This window comes from Nematolebias whitei, chromosome 6 (assembly GCF_014905685.2).
Source record: "Nematolebias whitei isolate Nwh7 chromosome 6, NemWhi1, whole genome shotgun sequence".
NCBI classification, from domain to species: Eukaryota; Metazoa; Chordata; class Actinopteri; order Cyprinodontiformes; family Rivulidae; genus Nematolebias; species Nematolebias whitei.
The window spans coordinates 16,026,859-16,051,373 of NC_056503.1; the positions used below are offsets into that span (position 1 = coordinate 16,026,859).

Sequence of the window (24,515 nt, forward strand, 5' to 3'; positions counted from 1 at the left end):
ATATATATATATATATATATCATAGATATATATATATATATATATCATAGATATACAGTTATATATATCATAGATATACAGTATATATTGTAGATACACAGTATATATCGTAGATATACAGTATATCAGGAGTAGCATGCTAAGATTTTTATTTTTATTTTTGTTGTTTGTTGTTTTCACATTTATTTATATAAAAATCCCCATACACATGCATTAAGATCTCCTTAATTCTTTCCAAACATTTTCTTTGAAATCCACTTCAGTCTACTTGTTTTATTTTTGTTTTATTATGCTACTTGTAACTTTTAGCAACGTTCTTGCTCATTTTAGCTTGTAGATATGGTTTTATTAGTTTTTATATGGATCGTTTTGTTGTTGTTGTTTTGAGCATTTATTTGTGATTTATGCTAAAATGTTATTCTTCTCTTGTTTTTTTAACTTTAACAATTTCTGCTAAGTCATTCAGGACCCAGCTTTCACTGTGTTTTTTGTAGAAAATGCAGTTTCTCTAGTTTTGGATATGTTTCATCTCATTTCTGTCTTCCTCCCTCACTGCATCTCACCTTATGTGTCTCCTTCTGGGCATAGCAGTGATTAATAGGAGTTGTTCTTTTGCTCACTGGGGTGAATGCAGTGAGCATTCTGGGGCTCTGTTCCATTTTTGATCCCTAACAAGAACCTGATTAAGTTGCTGAGATGGAAGTAGGCTGCAGATTGGTCATTTTGTATGATATTGGAGTGGTTTAAAATGGAGGTTTGGAGTTTGGGATTAGAAAAAGTGCTTCTAGCTAAGATCTGCTTTTATATTTACATATAGATACAAATGTGCTTTTAGCTATTTGTATGAATGAATATTTAATTAAGAATTACTAATTATCATCCGTCCACATGAAAACATGAAAACTTCAATCTGAGTTTCTCTCTCCACCAGTGGCCTTTCAGTACATATAGTATCTTCAGATAGCTTCTCAATTATTTTCCGACTTCGACTGTACATGAGCCAATACTGAAAAGACAATATATGATTAAAATGTTGAAGGATCTTATTAAATAAAATACTCTAGATTTGACCATCAGTCTTTAAATCCATTGAAACATTATCTCGTGTTGGATCTAAACAACACAACAAGAATAACCTGGTTAATAATCTGGTGACAAAGCTATGGGATTAGATTATTTACAGGCTGTGAAATACTTATATTTTTAAAACTAATATTTATTTATTTTCATCACAATCTGCACACATTGATGCACTGGTTTTGTCTTGTTTAGATTTATGTGTGAAGAAACAGATGAAACTGGTCCTCAGTCAGAAAAGGGTGGATTGCTCTGTTCAGGTTGAGAGTGAGGTTCTGCCTCAAGTGGAGGAGTTCAAGTATCTCGGGTTTAGTTCACTAGTGATTGAAGAATGGAGTGACAGACGGACTGGTGCAATGTCTGCAGTATTGCGGACTCTGTGCCGGTCCGTTGTGGTGAAGAGGGAGCTGAGCTGTAAGGCAAAGCTTTCTGTTTACCAGTCAGACTACGTTCCTACACTCACCTATAGTCACGAGCTCTGGGTAGTGACCGAAAGAATGAGATTGTGGATACAGGCGGTTGAAATGAGTTTCCGCTGCAGGGTAGCTGGACTCTCCCTTAGAGATAGGGTGAGAAGTTCAGTTATCCGGGAGAGACTCAGGGTGCATTCACACCAGCCCTGTTTAGTCCGCTTTAATCAAACTCTAGCTCGTTTTCCTAGAAAGTCCGGTTCATTTAGGGAGGTGTGAATGCACCATCGAACTCTGTCACGGAACAAAAAGGCGAACTCCGGCCCGGGCTAAAACCTAGGTCTCGGTCCGATAGAAACGAACTCCAGCGCGGTTCAAGTACAGTGTGAATGTAAACAGACCGGACCCCGCTCCGCAGGGTAAACAAACACGCATTGCTCTGACCTTATATGGAGCCATCAGCTGCCTTGTGTGAAAAACAATATTTTCCATGGTCTTCTGTCTCATCTTCTGCTCATGCTAAGTCCATTTTTGAAAAATGACAAAATATAACTTCTAAAACTGCTAAAACTTGATGCCACTTCGTTTTTATTTACAGAAGAAGAAGAAGACTTGTCTTCAGAGGTTTTTGTGTCGTTTCTTTCAGTAGTTCTTGGTGCAGCGCCCCCACAGGCGAGCGGGGGAATAGGTTGGTTCAACAGGTTGACTCGACTTCACAGTGTAGTGTGAATGCAAACGCACCAGCTCAAATGTAAACAAAAGGTCATGAATATTGGTCCCGAACCGAACCGAGTCTACCGGACTATCTTGTATGAAAACGACCTCAGAGTAGAACTGCTGCAACCATTGCAATCAGTTTGTCTTAACTGGCAACAATTTGTCGATTTATTTTCTTAAGCACCATTGGTATTTTTATATAAAAACGTTATTTGACAAAAAAAAAAAAAGACATAGGTGAACTACAATGTACTGTATTAGCTGCAGCAACTGCTTGTGTGGCACCTTTAGTGCATGGCAGACAGCCTGATTGATAAATTACATCAATTTAATTGTGTTCCTTAATGAAGGCTCCCAACGACCTCTGGAGCATTAAGCCATTTTTATCCTTCAATTTCAGTGAAGTTAAAGACTTTGAAAGGCGCCTGGCTTGATTGCAGCCACTTTGGGAGAAAATGCTCTGTTTTGTTTGTATTTTGCAGCGGTGGGTAAGTAGAAGGTAACAGACTGGCAGGTATCTCACTGAAGTCACAGAAGTGCAACTAGAGACTGACCAAGGGTTTTAAACACCCGTCGAAGGTGAACATTATAGTCTCTGTATGGACGTTCATAAACGTTCTGATGTTCCCCTCATAACCTCTGATCTTCTCAAAATATTTCAACAAATCTCCATACACATATGCATCATTTAAAGTGTCACATATGCCCCTTTTTCTTAGTACCTTTAATACCAGTACAGCACGGTTCAACTCGGGTCGGTACAGTACACGTTGTGTTTCCATTATGCTTTCAGTACCGATTCCAGTGGGCGGAGTTCAAATTGATGTCACGTGCCTCACCAGCTGGTGGCGCTAAGACCTTGAAACAGGTTTCAGTACAGGGTGAGAATTTATTTAGAAATTTCTGGTAAAAAGAATACAGATTATTAAAATTATCAAATTAAACAATAAATACATGAATTTATATATATATATATATATATATATATATATTATTTTATTTTTTTTAATGCATATAATGTTTATAAAAATCGTTTCCACCCTCCGTCCCAGACCTGTCCTGATCTACCCATCTGCCGGGATCAGGGTTCGGCCTTCATGATCACGCAAGGCTGGGGTCCGAGCAACAGCCTTCTGTGAGTCAGCAGCTCGTATGTTCCTCTGCGGTGACCAGCGGAGTTCGGAGCCCGCAGAGCATGCAAGGCCAGGATCCGGAGCCCGAGCCCCGAGTCAGCAGCACGAAGGATCTTCCGCGGTGAACGGTTGAACTCGGAGCCAGGGAGACGACGCCCTGTACGGCCTGAGGGGGCTACGAAGCTCCTGTGGGGAAGACCATGGAAAGTTGTGGACTGGCGGAGCTCCATCTAACTCGCTCTGAATTTTGTCGTCGGACGCAAGCAAAAAAAAAATGCCTGCACTTCAGCATTAGACCACGGTGTTGTCATTATTATTTTTTAAATCTTAAAAAACATCTCCAATCGCTCCTCAACTTTGAACACCGGTAATTATAAATGGTGGATCTGGTGTTGTGAAAATTCTCAAACCCCTCTAGTGACTCCACCCCCAGACCAATCAGTGACCGACAGTGTTCTGACATCACGTTTTGATGCTGGTTCAGCCGGCTTGGAACCCCAGAGGAAAGGGTTCTAAAAAAAGGGGCCGGTTCTACGAACAGTTGCTAGTGGAAAAGCCTTGGAATTGTGCCGAGTCGAGTTGAACCATGCTGTGCCGTTACTAATGGAAAAGCAGCAATAGTCTTATCATCTCCCCAGCTTCAAGTTCAAGGTCATGAATCAAATTCATTGTCGAAGCCTTTGCTATAATTAGCTGTATAATAGTTTGTAGAGGGGCATATAATGTAGTATGTGGCTGTTTTGTTTGGGAGTGGAGAGATAACTATATCATTTTATTATTTATACATATGACAGTGTACCAGGGCAGTTAAGTTGCACAGTTAGATCAGCCACCTCACAGCGAGAGGTTCCCCCTCCCCTGCCCTGTAAGGAGTTTGCATGTTCTTTCTGTGCATGCGTGGGTTTTCTCCAGATACTTTGGTTTCCTGCCAAAGAACAAAAACATGCATGCTAGGTTAACTTGTTAGTTAGGTTAACTAACAAGTTAACATGTTAGGTTAATTTGCATGCCGGTAATTCTACATTGTAAATGAGAATGTGAATGGTTGTCTCTGTTGTCTTGTGATTACATTTTTATCCCAAAAAACTAAGAAAAATAGTGTCCAACTTCTTTTAGGTCTGCCAGTGTTCTGCATAAAAGGGAGAACCCCCACCCCTACCATTTAAGGCATGACCTGTGAATGAAGTGAGACGGAATCCTGTAGTCTTCCATCTCTACCTACTGGCCTTAATTTGAAGTTACAAAGAGTAGTGGTTAAAATATTTCAATGCACCACCCCTTCAAGAAGTCAGTAACCAGTTTTTAAAGATAGCTTGTTTTGTAAACGAATGTGACGTCAGTATGCTCATAGTGTGAAGCTCCTGCAACAGACTTTGCAAATAATGTTATTTTTTCAATACTTGTTATGAATTAACCAAAATATGGAGCCCTATACAGTGAAACACGTCTAACTAGATATTCTAATGTTTGAGGCAATAAAATAGTTTAACAGAGAGATATGATATGTTTGTCTGTAATTGTCACAACAGTGGTGTTTATCCATAGCGAACAGACTGAGGACAACAGAGCAACTCTGTTATAATAAAAGTGATTTATTTACAGTACTTGATTATATATAATGTATATATAGTGGGAAATAAATATTTGATACACTGCCAATGTTTCAAGTGTTCCCACCTAGAAAGAAAGGAAAGGTCTGTAATTTTGATTGTAGATTTATGTCAACTGTGAAAGACAGTCTAAGAAAAAAAATCTATCACATTTTGTTTTAATAATGTGCATTTTATTGCATGAAGTATTTGACCACCTATCAACCAGCAGGAATTCTGTCTATTACAGACCTGTTAGTTTTTCTTTAAGAAGCCTTCCTATTCTGCACTCATTACATGTATCTGTTGCACCACTTTGAACGTGTTACCTGTATAAAAAACACCTGTTCACACAATCAATTGCACTCCAACCTGTCCACCATGGCCAAGACCAAAGAGCTGTCTAAGGGCACCAGGGACAAAATTGTAGACCTGCACAAGGCTGGGATGGGTTGCAAGACAATAGGCAAGCAGCTTGGTGAGAAGGCAACAACTGTTGGTGCAATTTTTAGAAAATGGAAGAAACACAAGATCTATCAATCTTCCTTGGTCTGAGGCTCCATGCAAGATCTTGTCTCGCGGGGTAAGGATGATTCTGAGAAAGGTCAGAAATCAGCCCAGAACTACATAGAAGGACATGGTCAATGACCTGAACAGAGCTGGGACCACAGTCTCAAAGAGGACCAATAGTAGCACACTACACTGTCATGGTGTAAGAACCTGCAGGGCATGCAAGATCCCCCTGCTCACACCAGCACATGTCCAAGCCCATTTGAGGTTCACCAATGACCATATGGATGATCCAGAGGAGGTATGGGGGATGGTCATGTGGTCATATGAGACCAAAGTAGAGCTTCTGGTATCATCTCCATTCGCCATGCTTGGAGGAAGGAGGATGAGTACAACCTTAAGAGCAAAGTCCCAACCGTGCAGCATGGGAGTTGAAATATCATACTTTCTGAAAAGGGGATAAGACGGGCTTTTTGCAAAGGGGACAGGACAACTGCACCTTTCATTATGTTCTGCCTGTCCCCAAAACAAGTGTGTGTTTATCTGAATTTGGCTCCCCCGGCTGGCCTTGAAGGCCACCTTATCTGAATTTGCCTAGAGAACTTGTTATCTGACGCTCTGCACCCCCTCGAGGAATTTCCAACTGATCAACAAGAGGAAACCAGCTGAATAAACATCGTGTCATCATTTCAGAACTCTTGGATTCCCATAGGCGTTGTCTTTGGCCATTCCCCAACATCCCTCGAGAATGTTTACGGATCTCAACAGAAGAAACTGGTTGATTATTCCATCCTTATCCGAACTCTTACAGTGTCCTCGAGAGTGTCCATGGACATTGTTCACAGCTCTCATCCCCCCCCCCCTGCATTATGTCTATGTCACTATGTGCTTGTTTGTGCGAGGTGTTTTTTAATATTAGAGTTTTTCTTCACAGCCAAGAAGAAAGAGTCTGAAAGGAATTTTTTCGCCTCCAATTCCTACATGTGTCCAGTTTCACTACTTTTTGTCTGTCTAAACAGATTTCACTTGTAAATGAGTCTTCTAGGCTCAATGTGACTTATCTGTCTAAATAAAGGTTGAATGAATATAAGTTCATAATATAAATTGAATCAAGCTCATTACTTGAGTACTCTTAATCTTCCTAATATTAAATGTCCTAATATTGCATCTTAGAACACAATGTAGCAATAGCATTTCACAATCTCAACGTACCTTCATTTTAAATGCTTCATTGTTAACACTACTGTAGGAGCTAGTTACTTATTGCAAGAGGCTTATTTTCATTATCCAGATAAATACAAATGCAGGTGTTCAGAAACCATCAGTAACATGTAGTATAGAAAAGTATTAATGTATGATAATTATTTTTTTCTATAAGCACATTCAAATAAATGTAGCAATATAGCACTGATTTATCACAGAGCCCAATACAATAACTTGAAAGCTAGTGCTAGCATGCTAGTTCCAGAAACAAAGAAACTCACCAGTTTCCACTTTTAGAATACACAGTCAGATGAAGGTTTGTTCACAAACAGAGACATCTAAAAGTTGAGAGGCATGTCAGTCAGAAATGGCAACATAGGCATTAGATAAAGGGCTTTCAATGGCTTAAAACCTACCTGCAATATAGCCTGGTTGTGAGAGTATCACTGCATGATCTGTTTTGGGAACAAATAAATAAATACATAAAAAAATAAAATAAAATGAAAAATAATCTGTTCTGCTGGAAGCACGATCTGTACCGTGCAAACGTTTTCAGGGCACTGGAGTGGTACGCCTAGAATCGTCCTATCTCTTGTAATGAAGAGGAGCTAACTGCGCATGTACAACTTTTAATGAGAGTCTATGGGCAAATATCATGTGCCCCCAGGGCAGAGATACATCATCTATCAGAGACAAAGTTTTTGAAAGAAACAACTTTACTCATTATTTACTAGAAAATATTTATCTTACACAACGAAAAAAATATATACATATATTTTGAAATACTGTATTTTTATTTTATTATTTCATTTTTTTTTTTATTTTTCTGTCTTCAAGGTAATACAGTATGCGAGTGGTTTGAGTGGTGGGGTGGTGCCCTAACATCCCCCTATTGACCAGCTGCCACTGACCAGGTCCCAGTTACACCCAAAAATAGCAAAAATATATAGTATAAAAAGAAAAAGTATACAAGGATCTAAGATATAACTAAGATATATGCTAAACAAACGCCAAACAATACGCTAAAAGATCTAAGATACACACTAAACACAAATAATGTAAAACAATACAGTGTAACAACAGCAGCCCGAACATGAGTCTGTGGTGAGCAGATGAGTATGAATGAATACAGCAGGATGAGATGATCAGCAGCATGAGATCAGCAGCATGGATAATCAGCAGCACTGATAAGTCACATAACACCAATTAAAGTGGTATTACAGTGATTTTCCTTTCTTTTGTTTTCCTTACAATGATTATTCTGGTTAGGGATTTATGAGTCTAACAGCTTCAGGGTAGAAGCTGTTCCTCAGTCTAGTGGTTCTAGTGAGAGTGAAAGTCCAGGCCGACGGTTAGAAAGACAGAAACAGAAAGATAGTTCAATTCAGACAGTGAAACAGAGATTGCGTTGTCACTGCAATAACTGAATGCAGAGGAGCACAAAAGAAAAAAGTAATCGCACAGACAGAAGTAATTTAAGATTGATGATGTAGGTTTTATGTAAGTTTAATCACTTTCAGTGCGGCCGTGCATGTGTCTTCTCGCATCTGACTCAGTTCAAGTTTCAAATTAAAAGCTGCCCCCTTACGGCACCTCCGAGGAAAAGTTCATGAATGATCATCAGAATCCATTATCGCGGCACAGCGAAGCCCTTCATAAGTTAAACATATTCACAGTGAAATCACACCAAGATTAGCCTGCCATTTCACAGAGAGCAGCCTTCGCAGAAACTCAAGGTTTTTCTAGGCCAGTCATAATCACAGACATCATTCTCTGCAGTTTTTCCCCAGAGGAGAAGGCCTTGATGAAATGGGATGTTAGCATTTTCACAGAATTTGTCAAAGCCTCAGCACTTTGGAAGTGTAAGAGAGTGGAGAGAGAAAAGATGGTTGTGAATTTGAACAGATGAGGGAGATGCTGTCGGGGTTTTCCAGTGAAGAGAAGGAGAATGTTTGCCTTGGGTTTTTGCAATGCAGTCTTTATTGGGGGGGGGTTATGGCATAAAGTTACAGCCACTGATGTGCAGAGATCCTGCAAACAGAGACAGTTTTGGAGACATAAATTGTTTACTAGAGTATAAATCGAGAGAGAGAATTTATATGCCTACTCTGAATAAGTAAGATATATGCTAACGGGGAAAAAGTCTTTGTCAGAATGAAAAATGCCCATCACTCGCTGTTGCCTTGGTAACCCTGTTCTGGATTCTATGTGTGAACCTCAATGTGTGTGTGTGTGTGTGGGGGGGGGGGGTGTTACCTGTGGATTTGAGTCATGAATGAGGATGTTTAGTACATTCCCCTGGTCTTGCTGTAGAAAGGTGTCGAGTTTAAATGGCAATAAGGATTATGTACGTGTTGAGGTTTCGGATGACATCATGTTTTGATTGTCAAAATGTCAAGCGCCGATCTGTTCTGTTGGAGAATTAGGATTACACCAAGAGATTAATGGCTGCTTTTAAAGGCCAGTGAGTTTAAATGTGTGGAGTTAATCAGGTTGTCAGGATTATACTCTTGTAAATTGAACCGTGGTGGGATTTTCCGAGCAAAATATTTCACGAACCACTAGACGAATGTTTATTTAACTTGCAGAAAATAATAATTGGATGCACATCTATAACTATCTAATGTATGAATTCAGCCCAATTCAAGATAGCTTCCACACCAAGGTGACCTTAAAAGATTACACGGTTTGCTATAGCTGAGTCATTTTAACACTGATATAAGAGTTTGTGCAATCCTCAAGACATATTCTGTGAGCAAATATATTTTGAGTTTTTTCTTTTTAATTTTGCCTTTAACTATGTGGAGTCTGTCCATTCACAAAATATTGAGTGAACCAAATAGATTTTAATACTACTTTCAGGAAATAATTATTAAATGTAGCTCTACTACTGATTAACTTTAGAAATTGGCCCAATTTAGGCTGGCCACCACAACCAACTACCTTATAAATACATTATCTATAATCTATATCTAATTATAGCCATATAAATGGCTATTATTTAGTCAGTTTTACAAATATCCTGGTAAAATTAAGTGTGGTTGTGGTTAAGTAATTCACAACACAAACTTCAATAGCTATTGATTGCACAACATTTTTGCTTAAACCTTTAACATGCAAATAGGAGTATCTGCGGTGGAAGTGGTCTCCAGCTACAAGTACTTGGGTGTACACATGAATGACAACCTCAGCTGGGGCAACAACACCACCAGCATGATCAAGAAAGCTCATCAGAAACTCTACTTCATCAGGCGACTGAGACAAGCTGGTCTGAGAAGCTCAGTCCTCACCTCCTTCTACAGGTGTGCAGTGGAGAGCATCCTGTGATCCAGCATCAACGTGTGGCATGGAGGCTGCACAGCTGCAGAAAGAAAAGCTTTGCAGAGAGTGGTGAAGGCTGCACAGAAGTCTGTTGGAGTCAGTCTCCCCACCATTACAGACAGCTACACCTCCAGATGCAGGAAGAGGGCCACCTGCATCATGAAGGATCCCACTCACCCAGCACACACTTTTTGCCCCGCTCCCCTCAGGAAGGAGGTTAAGGAGCATTAAGTGTAGAACCACTAGACTGAGGAACAGCTTCTACCCTGAAGCTGTTAGACTCATGAATTCCTAACCAGGATTATCACTGTAATGCCACAATAAATGGAGATTTGACACTTTATCTGTGCTGCTGATCTCTTACCCATAAGCCGGGTACCTATCTGCTCACAACAGACTCATGTTCAGGCTGTTGTTTAATACATCATATTATTTTACATTGTTATTGTTTAGTATATATCTTAGATCCTTGTATACTGTTTTCTTTTAGACTTTATATGTTTGCTATTTTTGGATGTAGCTGGGACCCTGTGTACACATTTTCATTCCACCACATGTACCACATGTGACACGAATGACAATAAAGAACCTTGAACATTAACTGTTGGAATCAGCCTTGTTGTTTTGTTAGCAAAATACTTAATAAAACACTAAACAGATTTCAATGAAACATTCAGAAATTAATCATTGAATATGCATCTTCATGTACAAACTAATATAAAATGACTGCTACAGCTGATCAGCATTAACCAACACAAAAATGGTGTTAACTCAGTCAATTCTATACAGTATGTATTGGGATAAAATTTGCTGTGGTAGTAGCTGAGAGTTATTCACAACACATACCCTTAGTGCGATATAAACGCTGATGTCAAGGTTTGACCAAAATAACTCTTCTTCTTTCAAAAAAGTTCAATCTGGTCCTCTGGACATTCAAAAAAACAAAAAACAAAACAAAGCAAAAAAATGTAGAAACGTTTCGTCTCTCATCCAAAAGACTTCCTCAGTCTGAGGTGCTGTATTCAGCTCAGTCTCTTAAATAGCACCTTCTCAGGGTGGATCAACCAGTTTGCTGCTGACAACCAAAACCAGCTGATCACATGCTCAAGAAGGACCATCAGCCTAACAATGGATCATTAGCAAACTGATGGCTGTTTACTATTCACAGAGGGCTGAGTGATACTAGCAATCACAGCATTGTAAGAGGGGACAGTTGAACCCGAAGGCCTCCACCCCTGTTTAATGATGGATGATTTATTTTCACAAAGATGGCCTCCTTTACTCCTCTCTCAAACCATCGTTCCACTCTATCCAGGATGTGAACATCTTCATCCCTGAAAGAGTGACCGCTGGCCTGGAGATGAGTGTAGACCGCAGAGTCCTGGCCTGATGATGTTGATCTTCTGTGCTGGGCCATCCTTTTGGCCAGTGGCTGTTTAGTTTCCCCAATGTAAGAATGATCACTCTCCTGACACTGAACAGCATACACAATATTACTCTGTTTGTGCCGGGGGACTGGATCTTTGGGATGAACCAGTCTTTGCCGTAATGTATTTTGGGGTTTAAAAGCCACTGGGACGTTATGTTTAGAAAATAAACGTCTCAGTCATAGGCGTTGCAACCATTATAAGTGAAGGGGACAAGTCTCCCCCACATTAAAAAAAACGTTCATTTGGAAAATCCCCCCCCCACACACACACACACACACAGAGACACACACACACTCTTACTATAAAACATTAGTTCAGGCGGCGCAGTTTCTCTTTCTTCGTGAATAAATCCATTCCACTTGATCAATAAGAGAATATTCAAGCCACTAAAACTCCACTCCAGGTTTTCCTGGTTACCTCCAACTCTCCACCGTCCCTCGGCAGAAAACGCGCACAGGTGAAGGAGGTGTAGGTACCTCTGTTCCTCGCTCGCCAGTTTAGCAGCTTAGTGTGGGCAGTTGTTGACCAGGGATTTGATCATAAACATGTATTCATGTTAGGAGGATGCTTGAGAGGAGCTACGTCTGTAGCATCTTAGCTTAGCGGTAACTGTGATGCTGCAGGTGTAAGACGCTGTGTGTTTAGGTGCATTAAAGTTTAAATGTTTTTAAAACCCCACACCTTATTGTCCTCAAGCTTCATGAGAAACATCATTTAGATGAGTAGTGTTGAACACAAGTAAAAAAGTCCAGTGGTGATGTTTTTTATTTCTCTATAAACACAAATAGTGCCGATCTGATGCTGTGTATTAAAGTGTATTAAAGTTAAAATGTCTTTAAAACCCACAGATGAATTTACACAAACTTGGTGAGAAACATGTTTTAAATGTGTGGAATTTAAGGAAATCTAGGTGAAATGCTGCTTTTTTTGTTCACTAGTGAACACCTTTTTTTACGTGCGCGCACACACACCTACACACATCATTGTGTCTTCCCCACATTACGGATGCTTCTGACGCCCTTGGTCTCAGTTTCTCTGATACTCCCTCAACATACGGAATGACCACTTGTCTGGGTCTGGGTTCCTCCTTTTCACCTGATGGCTGACTGGAGTCCTGTTTGGGTTTCTTCTCTGCTTTCAGGAAGGCCCAGCTAGGATATCTACATTGCTCTAGAGCCTGTCTTGTGTAGGATTTCTCCTTCTGCCTGGCTTCTTCTTCTTTCGGCTTTTCCCTCTTCAGGGGTCACCACAGCGAGTCGTCCTCCTCCATCTTACTCTGTCCTCTACATCCTCTGTCCTCACTCCAACTACCTCCATGTCCTCTCTAACTGCATCCATATATCTCCTCTTTGTTTTTTTTCCTGGCAGCTGCATTTCTAACATCCTTCTACCAGTATACCCACTGTCCCTCCTCTGGACATGTCCAAACCATCTCAGTCTGGCCTCCCTAACTTTATCTCCCAGTTGTTCGACCTGTGCTGTACCTCTGATGATCTCATTCCTAATCTTATCCAGCCTTGTCACTCCTAAGGAGAACGTTAACATCTTCATTTCTGCCACTTCCAGTTCTTTCTCCTGTGTTTTTGTCAATGCCACTGTCTCCAGACCATACAACCTAGCTGGTCTCACCACTGTCTTGTAAACTTTTCCTTTGACCTTTGCTGACAACTTTTGTCACAAATCACTCCTGAAACTTTTCTTCATCCACTCCATCCTGCCTGGGCTCTCTTTTTCACTTCTTTACCACACTCCCCATTTTCCTGGACAGTAGACCAATTACTTGAAGTCCTGCACCTTTGTGACCTCTGCTCCTTGTAGCCTCACTGTTCCACCAACCTCCCTCTCATTCACACACATGTACTCTGTCTTACTACGGATGACTTTCATTCTTCTTCTTTCAAGTGCATACCTCCACCTCTCCAAGTTCTCTTCCACCTGTTCCTTGTTCTCATCACAGATCACAAGGTTTGACCGAAATAACTACAACTCATTTTTCATCAGAAGATGTTCTTAGTTTAAAGTAGCATAAAAGTGGTGGGTAATGTGCATTCCTTCAAGAAATGCAAGTCTTATCTTGGTGTTAATTTTCTTGTTTTATTTGGAGAAATGCTGGGAAACCCACCTGAGCTAAAGCTGTGCTTGTAGTTATCAATAGCCGAGCTGCCAACATGTTTAGGACTCACTTGTTGACTGAGCGCTGCAGCACTCCAAAGGTTACCACGGTGTCACCATTTCAAGTGAAAAAGCCTTTTGCCCCTGGTGTTGTTATCCACCCACACATCCACCCTTTCACACACAGTCATGCTCCAGCCTATTCCCAGGTGTAGCCACATTGCTGGGTCTTTCCTTACAGAAAGGTTCAGCTCCCACGGCTCAGAAGGTCAGAAACATTAGCTGCTTTTCTATCTCTGCCAGAACCCCCCACTCCACACCACCCCTCCATACAAACCGCTCTCCTTCTGGATCGTTTTGTTTCTCTGGGCAACGTCGGATAAACAGCCGGACACGTGAAAGCAGGCATTATGAGATTTGTGTCGGCTCAGTTATTGAATGTCTTTGTTTAAATTGTTTTTAAAGGTCTGAATAAGATGAGCATTTGCATATCAGGGATGTTGTCGAAGCTTTTAAAGATGGCCACCACAGCCAACTGGTGATCAGAAACACAAAAACGACTTTTTCTCACCCAGTTTGACTCCTTTTGGTTACCTCCAGAAATTAATCAGCTGTAGATGTACAACAATTTTTAGTCAGGTCATCTGGACAGTTTCTTTTTGTTGCTGAAACGTTTCACCTTCCATCCGGAAGGCTTCATCAGTCAAGGAAACACACAACACAAAACTAATTCTTCCCCCAACAGCTTACTCCAAAGTGGAACAAACCAGTTATGTTGGTGTTAAGATGGTTTCTTTGGCATGCCCCCTCCTCTTGTGCTGGCCCTCTTCCTTGTCAGCAATCATGTCAAACTGGTTCAAAACCAAAAAAAGATTGTAGATGTACATTCAATAATTGCTTTCTCTGAGTTTTATGTAAATCCCTCCTCTGGTTAATGATACATTTTGCTAACAGTCAACTGAACACACAACCACACATAGACTCGAGCATTATTGTTCATCTTTCATGATGGCAGGTGATAATATTTACATAGTTTTATTATTGTTAACAATTTTACAGTGACTTTATTTGTTTATTTATGCAATTTAATTTAGTTTTATTTTAGGTAGGTGTGTTTGTTCCGTCTGAAATCCATTCATTCAACCTTTATTTAGACAGGTTAATCTCACTGAGCCTCGGGGACTCATTTACAAGAGAGACCTGACCATGATCATCTCCTTCGTCTTCTTCACATTGGTGTAAAGGTTGTTCTTCCTGCACCAGCTCTCCGGGTGTTCTACCTCCTGCTTGTAGCTGGACTCATTGTTGTTTGTGATGCATCCCACCACCACTTCATCATCTGCAAACTTGACAGTATGACAGCCTGGATTGGTAGGTGCACAGTCATTTGTGAGCAGAGTGAACAGGAGGGGGCTCAACACACAGCCCTGAGGGTAGCCAATGCTGAGGGTTATGGTGGAGGAGAAGTTGCAAAATCCTAATGATGGTTTCTTTTATTTTAGGGGTGCTGAGTTAAAATTTAGGGGTGCTTCAGCATCTCCAAGAAGAGGCTAAAATCGCCCCTGGTTTGCAGTCTTTGCAAACACAGGTCTAAGTGGGGAAATTTAGCTGTTGTTTCAGGATATTTTCAGCCCCAGACTGTGCACCGAAGTGAGTTATTTTTAGCAGTAGGATGGTGTTGGAGTAAAAATAATAATAACTCAGTTCAGGACTGTGATATCCTGATTGTTTTTAATGGAACTGGTGAACAGTGGAGGTTTGCAGCAAAACTGCAGAAGTGAAAATGAGGCATACAGTTTGGCCTCTGGAAGGACAGCTTTCACATGTAAGGGAAGAAAGGACGGCACACAACGTGGGCTGGGGCACTAATTTTCTGGCTGATGCCCATTGTTGATGTTGTTGACAGCGCAGTCACCTGCCGACTCGCATGCACGGCGTTCACCAGCAGATTCCAGCCACTAATTGGAGCCACCAGCTTCACAACAGAAAAACAAAACAAACGTCTCTGTTATCTCGTCATCACCGTGTCTGTGTTCAGTATCTTTCTCTGTGTTTGTGCCGTAAAACACAGACTCTGGGCTATTTTATTTTTTTCAGCCATCACAAAACAATGTTGCTTGGCAACAACAGCACCAGAAACTTGGCGCTACGTACATTTTCAGTGTATGGAAGGTCAGAGAGTAGAGAGGGTAGAGTGAGTATGGATGGATGTAGAAGAATGTGACAGCATGGAAACGTTGAGGGTAAGAGAAACACCTTTTCCTTATCAATCATTCTGAAAGGCAGTGATGGCAGTACGATGGGACATTTTTATAAACTGTTCTGCTCAATTTTGTCAAGTTTTAAACCTAATCCAGTACTTGATACACTTTTGAAATCTTTATGGGGAAAAAATAGGTGTGTATAGTATTTTTTCAGAAAATGGCTGACAACTTTGTTGTAGCTGACACATACACATTTAAAGTGTCATGCCCCATATATGGCACAGTTTGTTCAACTTATCCAGTACTTCACAAACATTTGAATTAATTTTAAATGAATTGTTATGTTGGTGTATTATGTATTACTTTATGATGTCCCATGATTTATTATATTGTGTCAGCAAGCTAGAGTCTTGACTGAAATGTTGAATGAAGCCAGCAGAGTCGTAGGAGTATTAGTATTTCTCACTATTATCATAGGCGATAATGTTTTTGCCTGTCAGTGTGTGTTTTTGAATGTTTGTCTGTTAGCAAAGCATCCTATAACCCACTGGACAGATCTACAACTGATTCCTTTTTTATTCTAAAGATGATACAGCTAACTGACCTTAGCCAAACCAAAAACAAAAACATTACAACTTTTCCAGATATTGAGCCAAACTCTGATGTGGTAGTAGTGCATGGTAATTCACAACAAACCCTCTGAGTGCACATACATCAAACGAGAGCTTGCATTATTTCATTGGATTAAGAATAATTGTATTTTCAACTGCTACAACTCTGTCATTTCTCAGCAGAGCATGTTCTTAGGTTAGAACATTTGTATTCAAGGTTTCAAGGTTCTTTATTGTCATTCTCATCACATGTGGTACATGAGGTGGAACGAAATTGTGTACACAGAGTCCCAGTTACATCCAACAATAGCAAAAATTTTAAGTGTAAAAAGAAACAGTAAATAAGGATCTAAGATATAAACTAAATGAACGCCCAGCTGTACGCTACAAGATCTAAGATCTATGCTAGTCACTAATGGTGCAAAACAATACACCGAACAACAGCAGCACGATTCGTTGTGCTTCGGTGCAATGACAATAAATCTGATTCTGACTCTAAATTTCCACCTTCCTCACTGAAAATCCTCTCTTTGATTTTTAATTATTTCAACTGCGTTTGCCTCATCCTGCCTGCCCTGAGAAGATGATCTTCCATCTTGCCTCCTCTATGTGCCCGTTTTTTTTTTTTTTTTTTTTACTTTTTTCCCCCATATTTCATTTTGAACTGTTAAAATATCAACAAAACAAACAAACAAAAAAACATTAAAAAAAGGTAAATATTTCCATCAAAATATTCTGGAAACAAAACAAAAATGTTTGAAAGGGCCTTTTTAATGGCACTATACAACAACACACATCAACAGCACATCTAGGGGCGGGGGTGTATGTGTCGGGGTCTTATTATTATTATTATTATATTTTTTTTTTTCTTTCTTCCTACCCACCTAGTTCCCTGACTGCCATTCCGGGGGTGGGGTCCGGGAGAAGGGAAGGCCGTCGGGTGTTGACCAGGACTATGTGGGGGTTCAGGGTCTAGGGGGTTGCCATGGGCGGTGCTGGCGCTGTGCTCTCCCTGGGGTTGTTTGGACCCCCTGAGCTTGGCTCTTGGGTGCCATGGTTGGCCCGCTGGCCGGGGTGGCTGCCGGGGCCTGGCGGGCGGTCGGCTGGGGGCGCGTGCTTGGTTGTTGGCGGTGTGTGGGGGTGGTCGGTGGCGTGTCCTCTTCATGGTGGGGGGGTATCCTGTCGGCGGGGCATGGCCTGGGCCGGGTCTGGGGTATTGGCTCTTCTCCGCTCGAGAATGAATGGGTTTACCTCCTGGGTTTGGGCATGGGCTGCCCCCTGTAGAGGGCGGGTACATGTCTTGGACCTGGGGGGTATAGAGTGCGTATCGGGAATAAGAATGAAATGTATCGTTATTGTATGTCTTTGAGTGAGTGAATGTGAGATTGAGGTTGGGATTGTGTGATTGTGTCTGTGTATGAATGGGTATTTGTTAGGTCGAGACTCGGACTGCCCCCTCTTTGATACAACTGGGGGTGCTTGGCATCGCGCCCCTATCGCGCGGCCCCCTGGTGGGGTGTGCCCTTGCCTGCCGGCGCGCTTGGGGCCCTTGGTGTCGGGGGCTGGGCGCTTGGGCGTGTGTCGGCTCGGCCTGGTGTCTGCCTGGTGGGGCTCGGGTCCTCTGGCCCTGTCGGGCCTTGGCCTGGGTGGTGTGAGTCCTCGGTGCTCGGGCCTCGGTGCCCGGACCTGGACCTACATCGGTGCGGCGGGTTCCGACGGAGGCCTATGAGTTTGTCGCTGTTGGCCCCGGGGGGTCACTATATGTGGTCGCTGGTGGGGATCTTCCGGTTCTCCCCTGTGGTCCGTTCTGGGGGGTGGGTGAGTGGTTCGTCCTGTGTGGGTGGCCCTGGGGGCTCCGCGGTCGGGGTCCCTCCTGGGGTCTTGGGCTCTGGTCCCCCCTTTTTCGTCTACCTCTGGTCTTGGGGGTCGGGTCTCTGCTGCTTCACAGTTACTATTAAATGTTCTATTAGAGAAGCCTTATACACTTATGCATGCTCACAACCACACACAAATAGAAGCAGGGATGATTATGTAGGCTTTATATGTAGATATATAGATATGTATGTGAATGTATATTCATGTGTATGTATGTATGTATATAGGCGTAGGTATGGGTATATATATTTATGGAAACTTACTGCAAAGCCATGAATATTTTAAGTTCTTTATACATATGTATTTTGTTGCTGTGTTTTGTCATGTTCTTTGCAGGTGAACAGACAGTGGCTGGGTGTTTTGCCGTGTGCTCTCTTTGTGTATATTTCTTATATTTTGGAGTCTTACTTTGTCTTTTCTTTCTTTCTATACTATTAAAAAAAAACAAAAAAAAAAACCATACACTAGATAGTCACTAGAATAAATATTTCATAATAATGGTATGGAGAGGATGGCTGTAAGGGGAGAAGGGAGGCCATCTATTAAAAAAAAAAAAAGAAAGGGTTAAAGTAAAGGCTTATCCAGTCCTGTCCCTAAGTTTACATTCAGATTCTGAAATCAATATATGCATAAATACATAAATACCCATACATATATATATATATATATATATATAACTGTACACACACAGACATGCATGTATAGTTACATATACAAACATAAATATACATGCAGATACAAATTTACTCTATATCACCTACAGATCAAAGCTTAATATGCAAACACACCAATTAACAAATTAACAGCTGGATTAACATATTTTTATCTGATTCATTTTCACACAAATTAATTTTATATTCTTTGTATTTTCTCTTGAATTGTGCAATATTTTTACTTTGCTTAATCTCTTCATCTAAGACATATTCACTGATGTGCTTTTAAGAGTGCTGCAAACACAGCGATGCTTTAAATTACATTTTCCTCTCAGTTCGTACCTTCTCGCTCTATTCTTAAATAAGTTTAGAATATTCTTTATTTCTAGTTTTGAACATCACCTGTGCAGTTTTAAATTGTACCAAATTCATAAATTTCATAAGCTGTGATTTAAAAACAAGTTGACTGGTGTGTTCATGATACCAAACTTTGTGTACCATCCTTACTGCTCGTTTCTGCATTATGCATATTTTTTGTAGAGAACTTCTGCATGTATTACCCCAAACTTCAACACAATAGTCTAAATATGGCAGTAACAGGGTGTAATAAAGAGTGTGCAAAGATCTAATGTTCAAGGTATGTCTTGTTTTTCCCAATATATCCCTATGGTGTCGGCCATCTTATTACACAAGTGTTTAATATGGAGTCTTCAGCAAAACTTGTGGTCCAAAATTACACCCAGAAACTTATTTTCAAACACTCTATCAGTTAATACAGTATTTATCTCCAGTTTAATATTTGTGTCCATTTTTAAATTACCTTTTTGTTTCAGATCATTTATCTGTCTTTGCTGGGTAGATTTTGGAATATTCCATGCCCTAGCAAAATAAGTGGTTGTTTGTCTCGTCTGTCTCTATGTGTCCCTGTGATGGACTTGAGACCTGTCCAGTGTGTCCCCTGTCTCTTGCACAGTGACTGCTGGATATGGGCACCAGTGATCCAAAAAGTAAGAAGCGGGTAAAGATAATGGATGGGTGGATGGATGGATTAAATAAACTTTAAATAATACAGCAATGGTCTGATTCTCCATTTGACTTTATCATATCCTCCCTACATTTCTTCCCTACTAATTGTCCCTGTTTTTTGCTGTCACTTGCACTTTCTCCCTCAATTTGTCCGTCTTTGTCCTGGATGTCGTTCTCCTCTGCAACACATTAAATCTAAATGAATAAAAACACTGGACAGTGTGTGTGCACACAGAGGCTACACCAGCATGAATCAGCAGTAACTGTGTCTTGCTTTACGACAACACTAAACCTACTTCCACAACGCTTTTAAACAGCACATGATGTCATATTCCATGTACAACATGATTAATTTGTCAAAAATCACTGGGAGGAAAATTTGAACACACAATTCTGGCAGTTAGCAAAGTAGAGCTGCAATATTTAACTAAATGTGTGCTGTATACACCTATGGGTCTATGTTCACATGTATGTTAGTTTCCATGACTCACCAGGTCTATATCCATACCAGTGGTGTAGTCTAAGTGATGTGCAAGTATACAGAGTATAACCACTAGAAAAGCTTGGGAATTTCAGTATACTCACTTAAAAATGTCCAAAGATACGAGCCCATGTCATGTATCACTGGCAATGATACATGACATGGGCTCATGTCATTGTCAACACATCTGGAACATTTTATAGACACATTGAGTTGGTTCAACCTGTTTTTTTTTTTTGTATAATTAATACTTCTGCTCTTACTACTTGGTACTTGAACATGGTTTGCTCACTGTGCTTAGAAACCAAGGTACACCAGTTAGTACAATCATTCATTTATTTTGATTTTTAAGCATATTGAACATTTCAAAATTCCTCTGATGCTTATAGTACAACAAACTTTGTACAACAATTGGCTTTGTATTAAAAACATGTTATAGAATTTATAAAACAGTGCACTACAAAAATATAGACTACACCACTGATCCATACATTAGTCAAAATTGTCATTTTATAGTTTTTAAATGTCTCGAATTACCTCAATCACATTGACCCAAAATTACTACTCTGCATTTTATGATTTTAGACAGTACATCCATCCATTACCTCTACGCGTGTCTTTCTTTTTGGGTCGCAGGGGTCACTGGTGTCCATATCCAATCGTCACTGTGTGAGAGGCGGAGGACACCCTGGACAGGTCTCCAGTCCATCACAGGGACACATAGAGACAACCATTCACTCTCTCACTCACACCTAGAGACAATTTAGAGTTACCAATCAGTCTAACATACATGTTTTTGGTCTGTGGGAGGAAACTGGAGTACACAGAGAAAACCTACACAGCACAGAGAGAACATGTACACTCCACCCAGAAAGGACCCCGGATCAAGATTCAATCCGGCGAACTTCTTTTTGAGAGGCAGCAGCTCTAACAACTGATCCACCGTGCCACCCTGAGACAATACATTGTACAAATTTTAAACATATAAACAGAACTTTTTAACTCGTTTTGATGCACTCAGATCATATTGTCATTAATGTGTACCTGGATCCACCTGAAGCACATCATTTCTCTTACCACTCGATTTCACGGCTCATGTACATTTTGATTTAATGCTGACCACATTTTAATAATAAACAGGTGGGAACGCACCTTTAAGTTTACTGTAAACATTGTGTTGACTGACTGACAGATTTTCTTCTGCCTCTCTGGTCTTTTCTTTCCATCATCCCAAATCTCTGCGCTCTCTTTCATTGCCGTCTGTCACTTTCCTAAATCCTCTTGTCCTTCATTTGTTCCTGCTCTTATGCAATAATCTGCTCTGCTATCCTGCCGGCTTTTTACCTCTCTGCATCCTTCTCACAATCCTCTTCTCCCTACTTCCTGGCTCCTTCTTACTCCACAGATCATCTCCTCTTGTCATGTCTGGCTTTCACCTCTCTGCTTGCCTCACTTCTCTTTGAGTGCCTGTAGCCTCCTAATACTTGTTCTTTTTCTAAACCCTTTACTGCACCCATCATCTATCCAGCCTTCTGTCTGTTCTCCAAATACACTTCATCTCCACTCCATTTTCGTTCTTGTCAATGCCCCCAACCTTAGCATTTTTATTTTAGCTTTTTTTATTCCTCTCTCTCTCTCAGCGCCCAGCGGTCTATGCTGCGATGTTGATGCCGGACTTATTCCCCTCACTCCTCCTCCTCGTCTCTTTCCTGTTGCCGGGCTACGGTTGCCGGGCGGCGGACATTCCAGAGGACACTACATCAGAGTTCTCGGTCAAGCTGTACCAACGGCTGCAGGCAGCAGGGGGTCAAGATAACATACTTTTTTCCCCATTGAGTGTGGCCGTTGCCCTCGGTATGGTGGAGCTGGGAGCCAGAGGGGCTTCGCTGGAGGAGATACGTCAGGCGGTGGGTTTCAGCCACCTGCTGCCAGGTGAGAAAGTCTACTTGTCTCTTACAGAGCAAATGCCATAAAATATATATCTACAGTATATTTTTAAGCTTTTAGTATGAACTATGTTAAATCATTAATTTTCAATAAAGTAACAATCCTTTCCCCGTTTCTTTTTGGGGACTTCCTATTATAAAGCAGCACCTATTATTATCCACCTGACAAAGGGGTTCTTAACTTTATAGTTTACTCTTCCGTCAACTTTAATGTGGCCCAAACTGCAACATATACCCCCACAAGTGTTATATCAAAACAACCGGATCAGTGCCGGGATGTGTGCTTTTACTTTTATTGGTGTTTCGAGTTACCATGGTAACATAATTTGTAAACAAAGATGCAACTTTTAATTGTAATTTTTCATAGACGCTGGTTGCAAATCAAATATCCAAGATGGTCACCTGAGCTAAAAAGGAAAAATACTGTAAATCTGCAATTTTTAGATATATTAAGCTGAAAAACTGATAAACTCCTAAATCAAAAATTACCTGGACTCGTTTAACATCTTACCTCACCTTCAATCTGGTTTCAGGAAACAACACAGCACAACGACTGCTTCACTGAAGGTTCTTAATGACGTTGTTGAAGCACTGGATGCTAAGGATTATTGTACTGCACTTTTCTTAGAACTGTCTAAAGCTTTTGACACTGTGGATCAGAACATCTTGTGTCATAAACTCTCAGAAATCAGTTTCTCACAACACACCATTAGTTGGTTCGCTAACTATCTCTCAGACCGGAGGCAATGTGTTCAACATAATGGTACTTCCTCCAGTTATTTAACAGTCAACAATGGTGTACCACAAGGCTCAGTCTTAGGACCCACCCTCTTTACAATCTACATACGTAATGTAGGTAAAAACATCCCTGATGCATCCATACATTTCTATGCTGATGACACAGTTGTTTATTGTCGAACTAAAACAGTTGAAAAGGCTTTCCAGCTTTTGAAATCTGCATTTGACATCATCCAGACAGATTTGTTCCACCTCAAACTTGTCCTAAATGCCGACAAAAACAAAAGGGATGCTTTTTTCAAATAGGAAGTTGGTCCCAGCAGTTCTTCCTCTGATTTCATCATCAAATGGTGTCCCCATTGAGTTTGTTGATTCCTATAAATATTTGGGTATCTTGGTCGACTCGCATCTCTCTTTTAAGCTCCATGTGGAAAACTTGGTAAAGAAACTGAAAGTTAAACTGGGTTTCTTTTTCAGAAACAGATTCTGTCTAACCCTGAATGCTAAGAAATGCGTTGTATCTGTGACTTTCCTTCCCTCCATTGATTACGGTGACATTATTTACATGAACGCTCCTACAAGAACCCTGCAGATGTTGGATGCTCTCTATCATGGCGCACTAAGATTCATAACTGGCTGTGATTATCATACCCATCACTGCACCCTGTAGTCACTGGTTAACTGGACATCATTAACTTCACGCAGACTCTTTCACTGGTATATTTTCATCTTTAAATCACTTCTTGGTCTGCTTCCTTCATACATCTCCTCCTATATGTCTCTGCGTGAGTGCAGCTACAGCGTGCGCTCTCAGGACATTATTACCTGCAGTGTTCCCTCAGTGAGGACTGAACTAAGCAAAAGGGCCTTCTCCTACTCCGCTCCTGTTTCCTGGAATATTTTACAAAAAGATTTGAAGCTCTCGACCTTGACCTCTCTAAGTGGCTTTAAGAATCTGTTGGACTCCTGGCATGGACCAATGCAGACAAGTTCCTGTTTTTAGTTTTCTACATTTGCCTTAGAATCTAGCTGTTTTTTGTTACTTTCCTTTTTTTTAGCCATCCTATTTGTTAAAAAAATAAAATCTGTACGACTTTTTATAACTGTTTATTGTTGTCGCTGTTGTCCATTGTTGTTATCGTTCTTTGTTGAAATCAGGTCTCATGTACTGTAAATGAGTCATCGAGGCTCAGTGGGATCTACCTGTCTAAATGAAGGTTGAATAAAAATTTTGTGTGGTGGTAGCTGAGACCAGTGCCAAATACAAATGAATTAAAAAAAAGTCAAGATGGCCACAAAAGCTAAATTGAACTTTTACACATATAGAGCTTAAATTTGATAATGCTATAGCTGAGAACCTTCCCCATCGCACACTGAATCCAAATCAAAAATCCATGATGGCCACCATATATTTAAAGAAAATATTACTTTAAGTCAGTGATATTTTGCCGTTTTAATCTGAAATTTGGTATAGTGGTT

General features: G+C 40.6%; 1 protein-coding gene across 1 annotated transcript in view; it reads left to right on the forward strand.

The window, feature by feature from the left end:
* serpini1 (serpin peptidase inhibitor, clade I (neuroserpin), member 1) overlaps positions 1 to 24,515 on the forward strand; it is a 54,212-nt gene that overhangs the window by 12,966 nt on the left and 16,731 nt on the right. The window contains exon 2 of the mRNA XM_037678049.1: positions 21,993 to 22,284. Coding sequence (XP_037533977.1) covers positions 22,014 to 22,284 — 271 coding nt within the window. The 5' untranslated portion in view covers positions 21,993 to 22,013. The remainder of the gene's footprint in view (positions 1 to 21,992; positions 22,285 to 24,515) is intronic.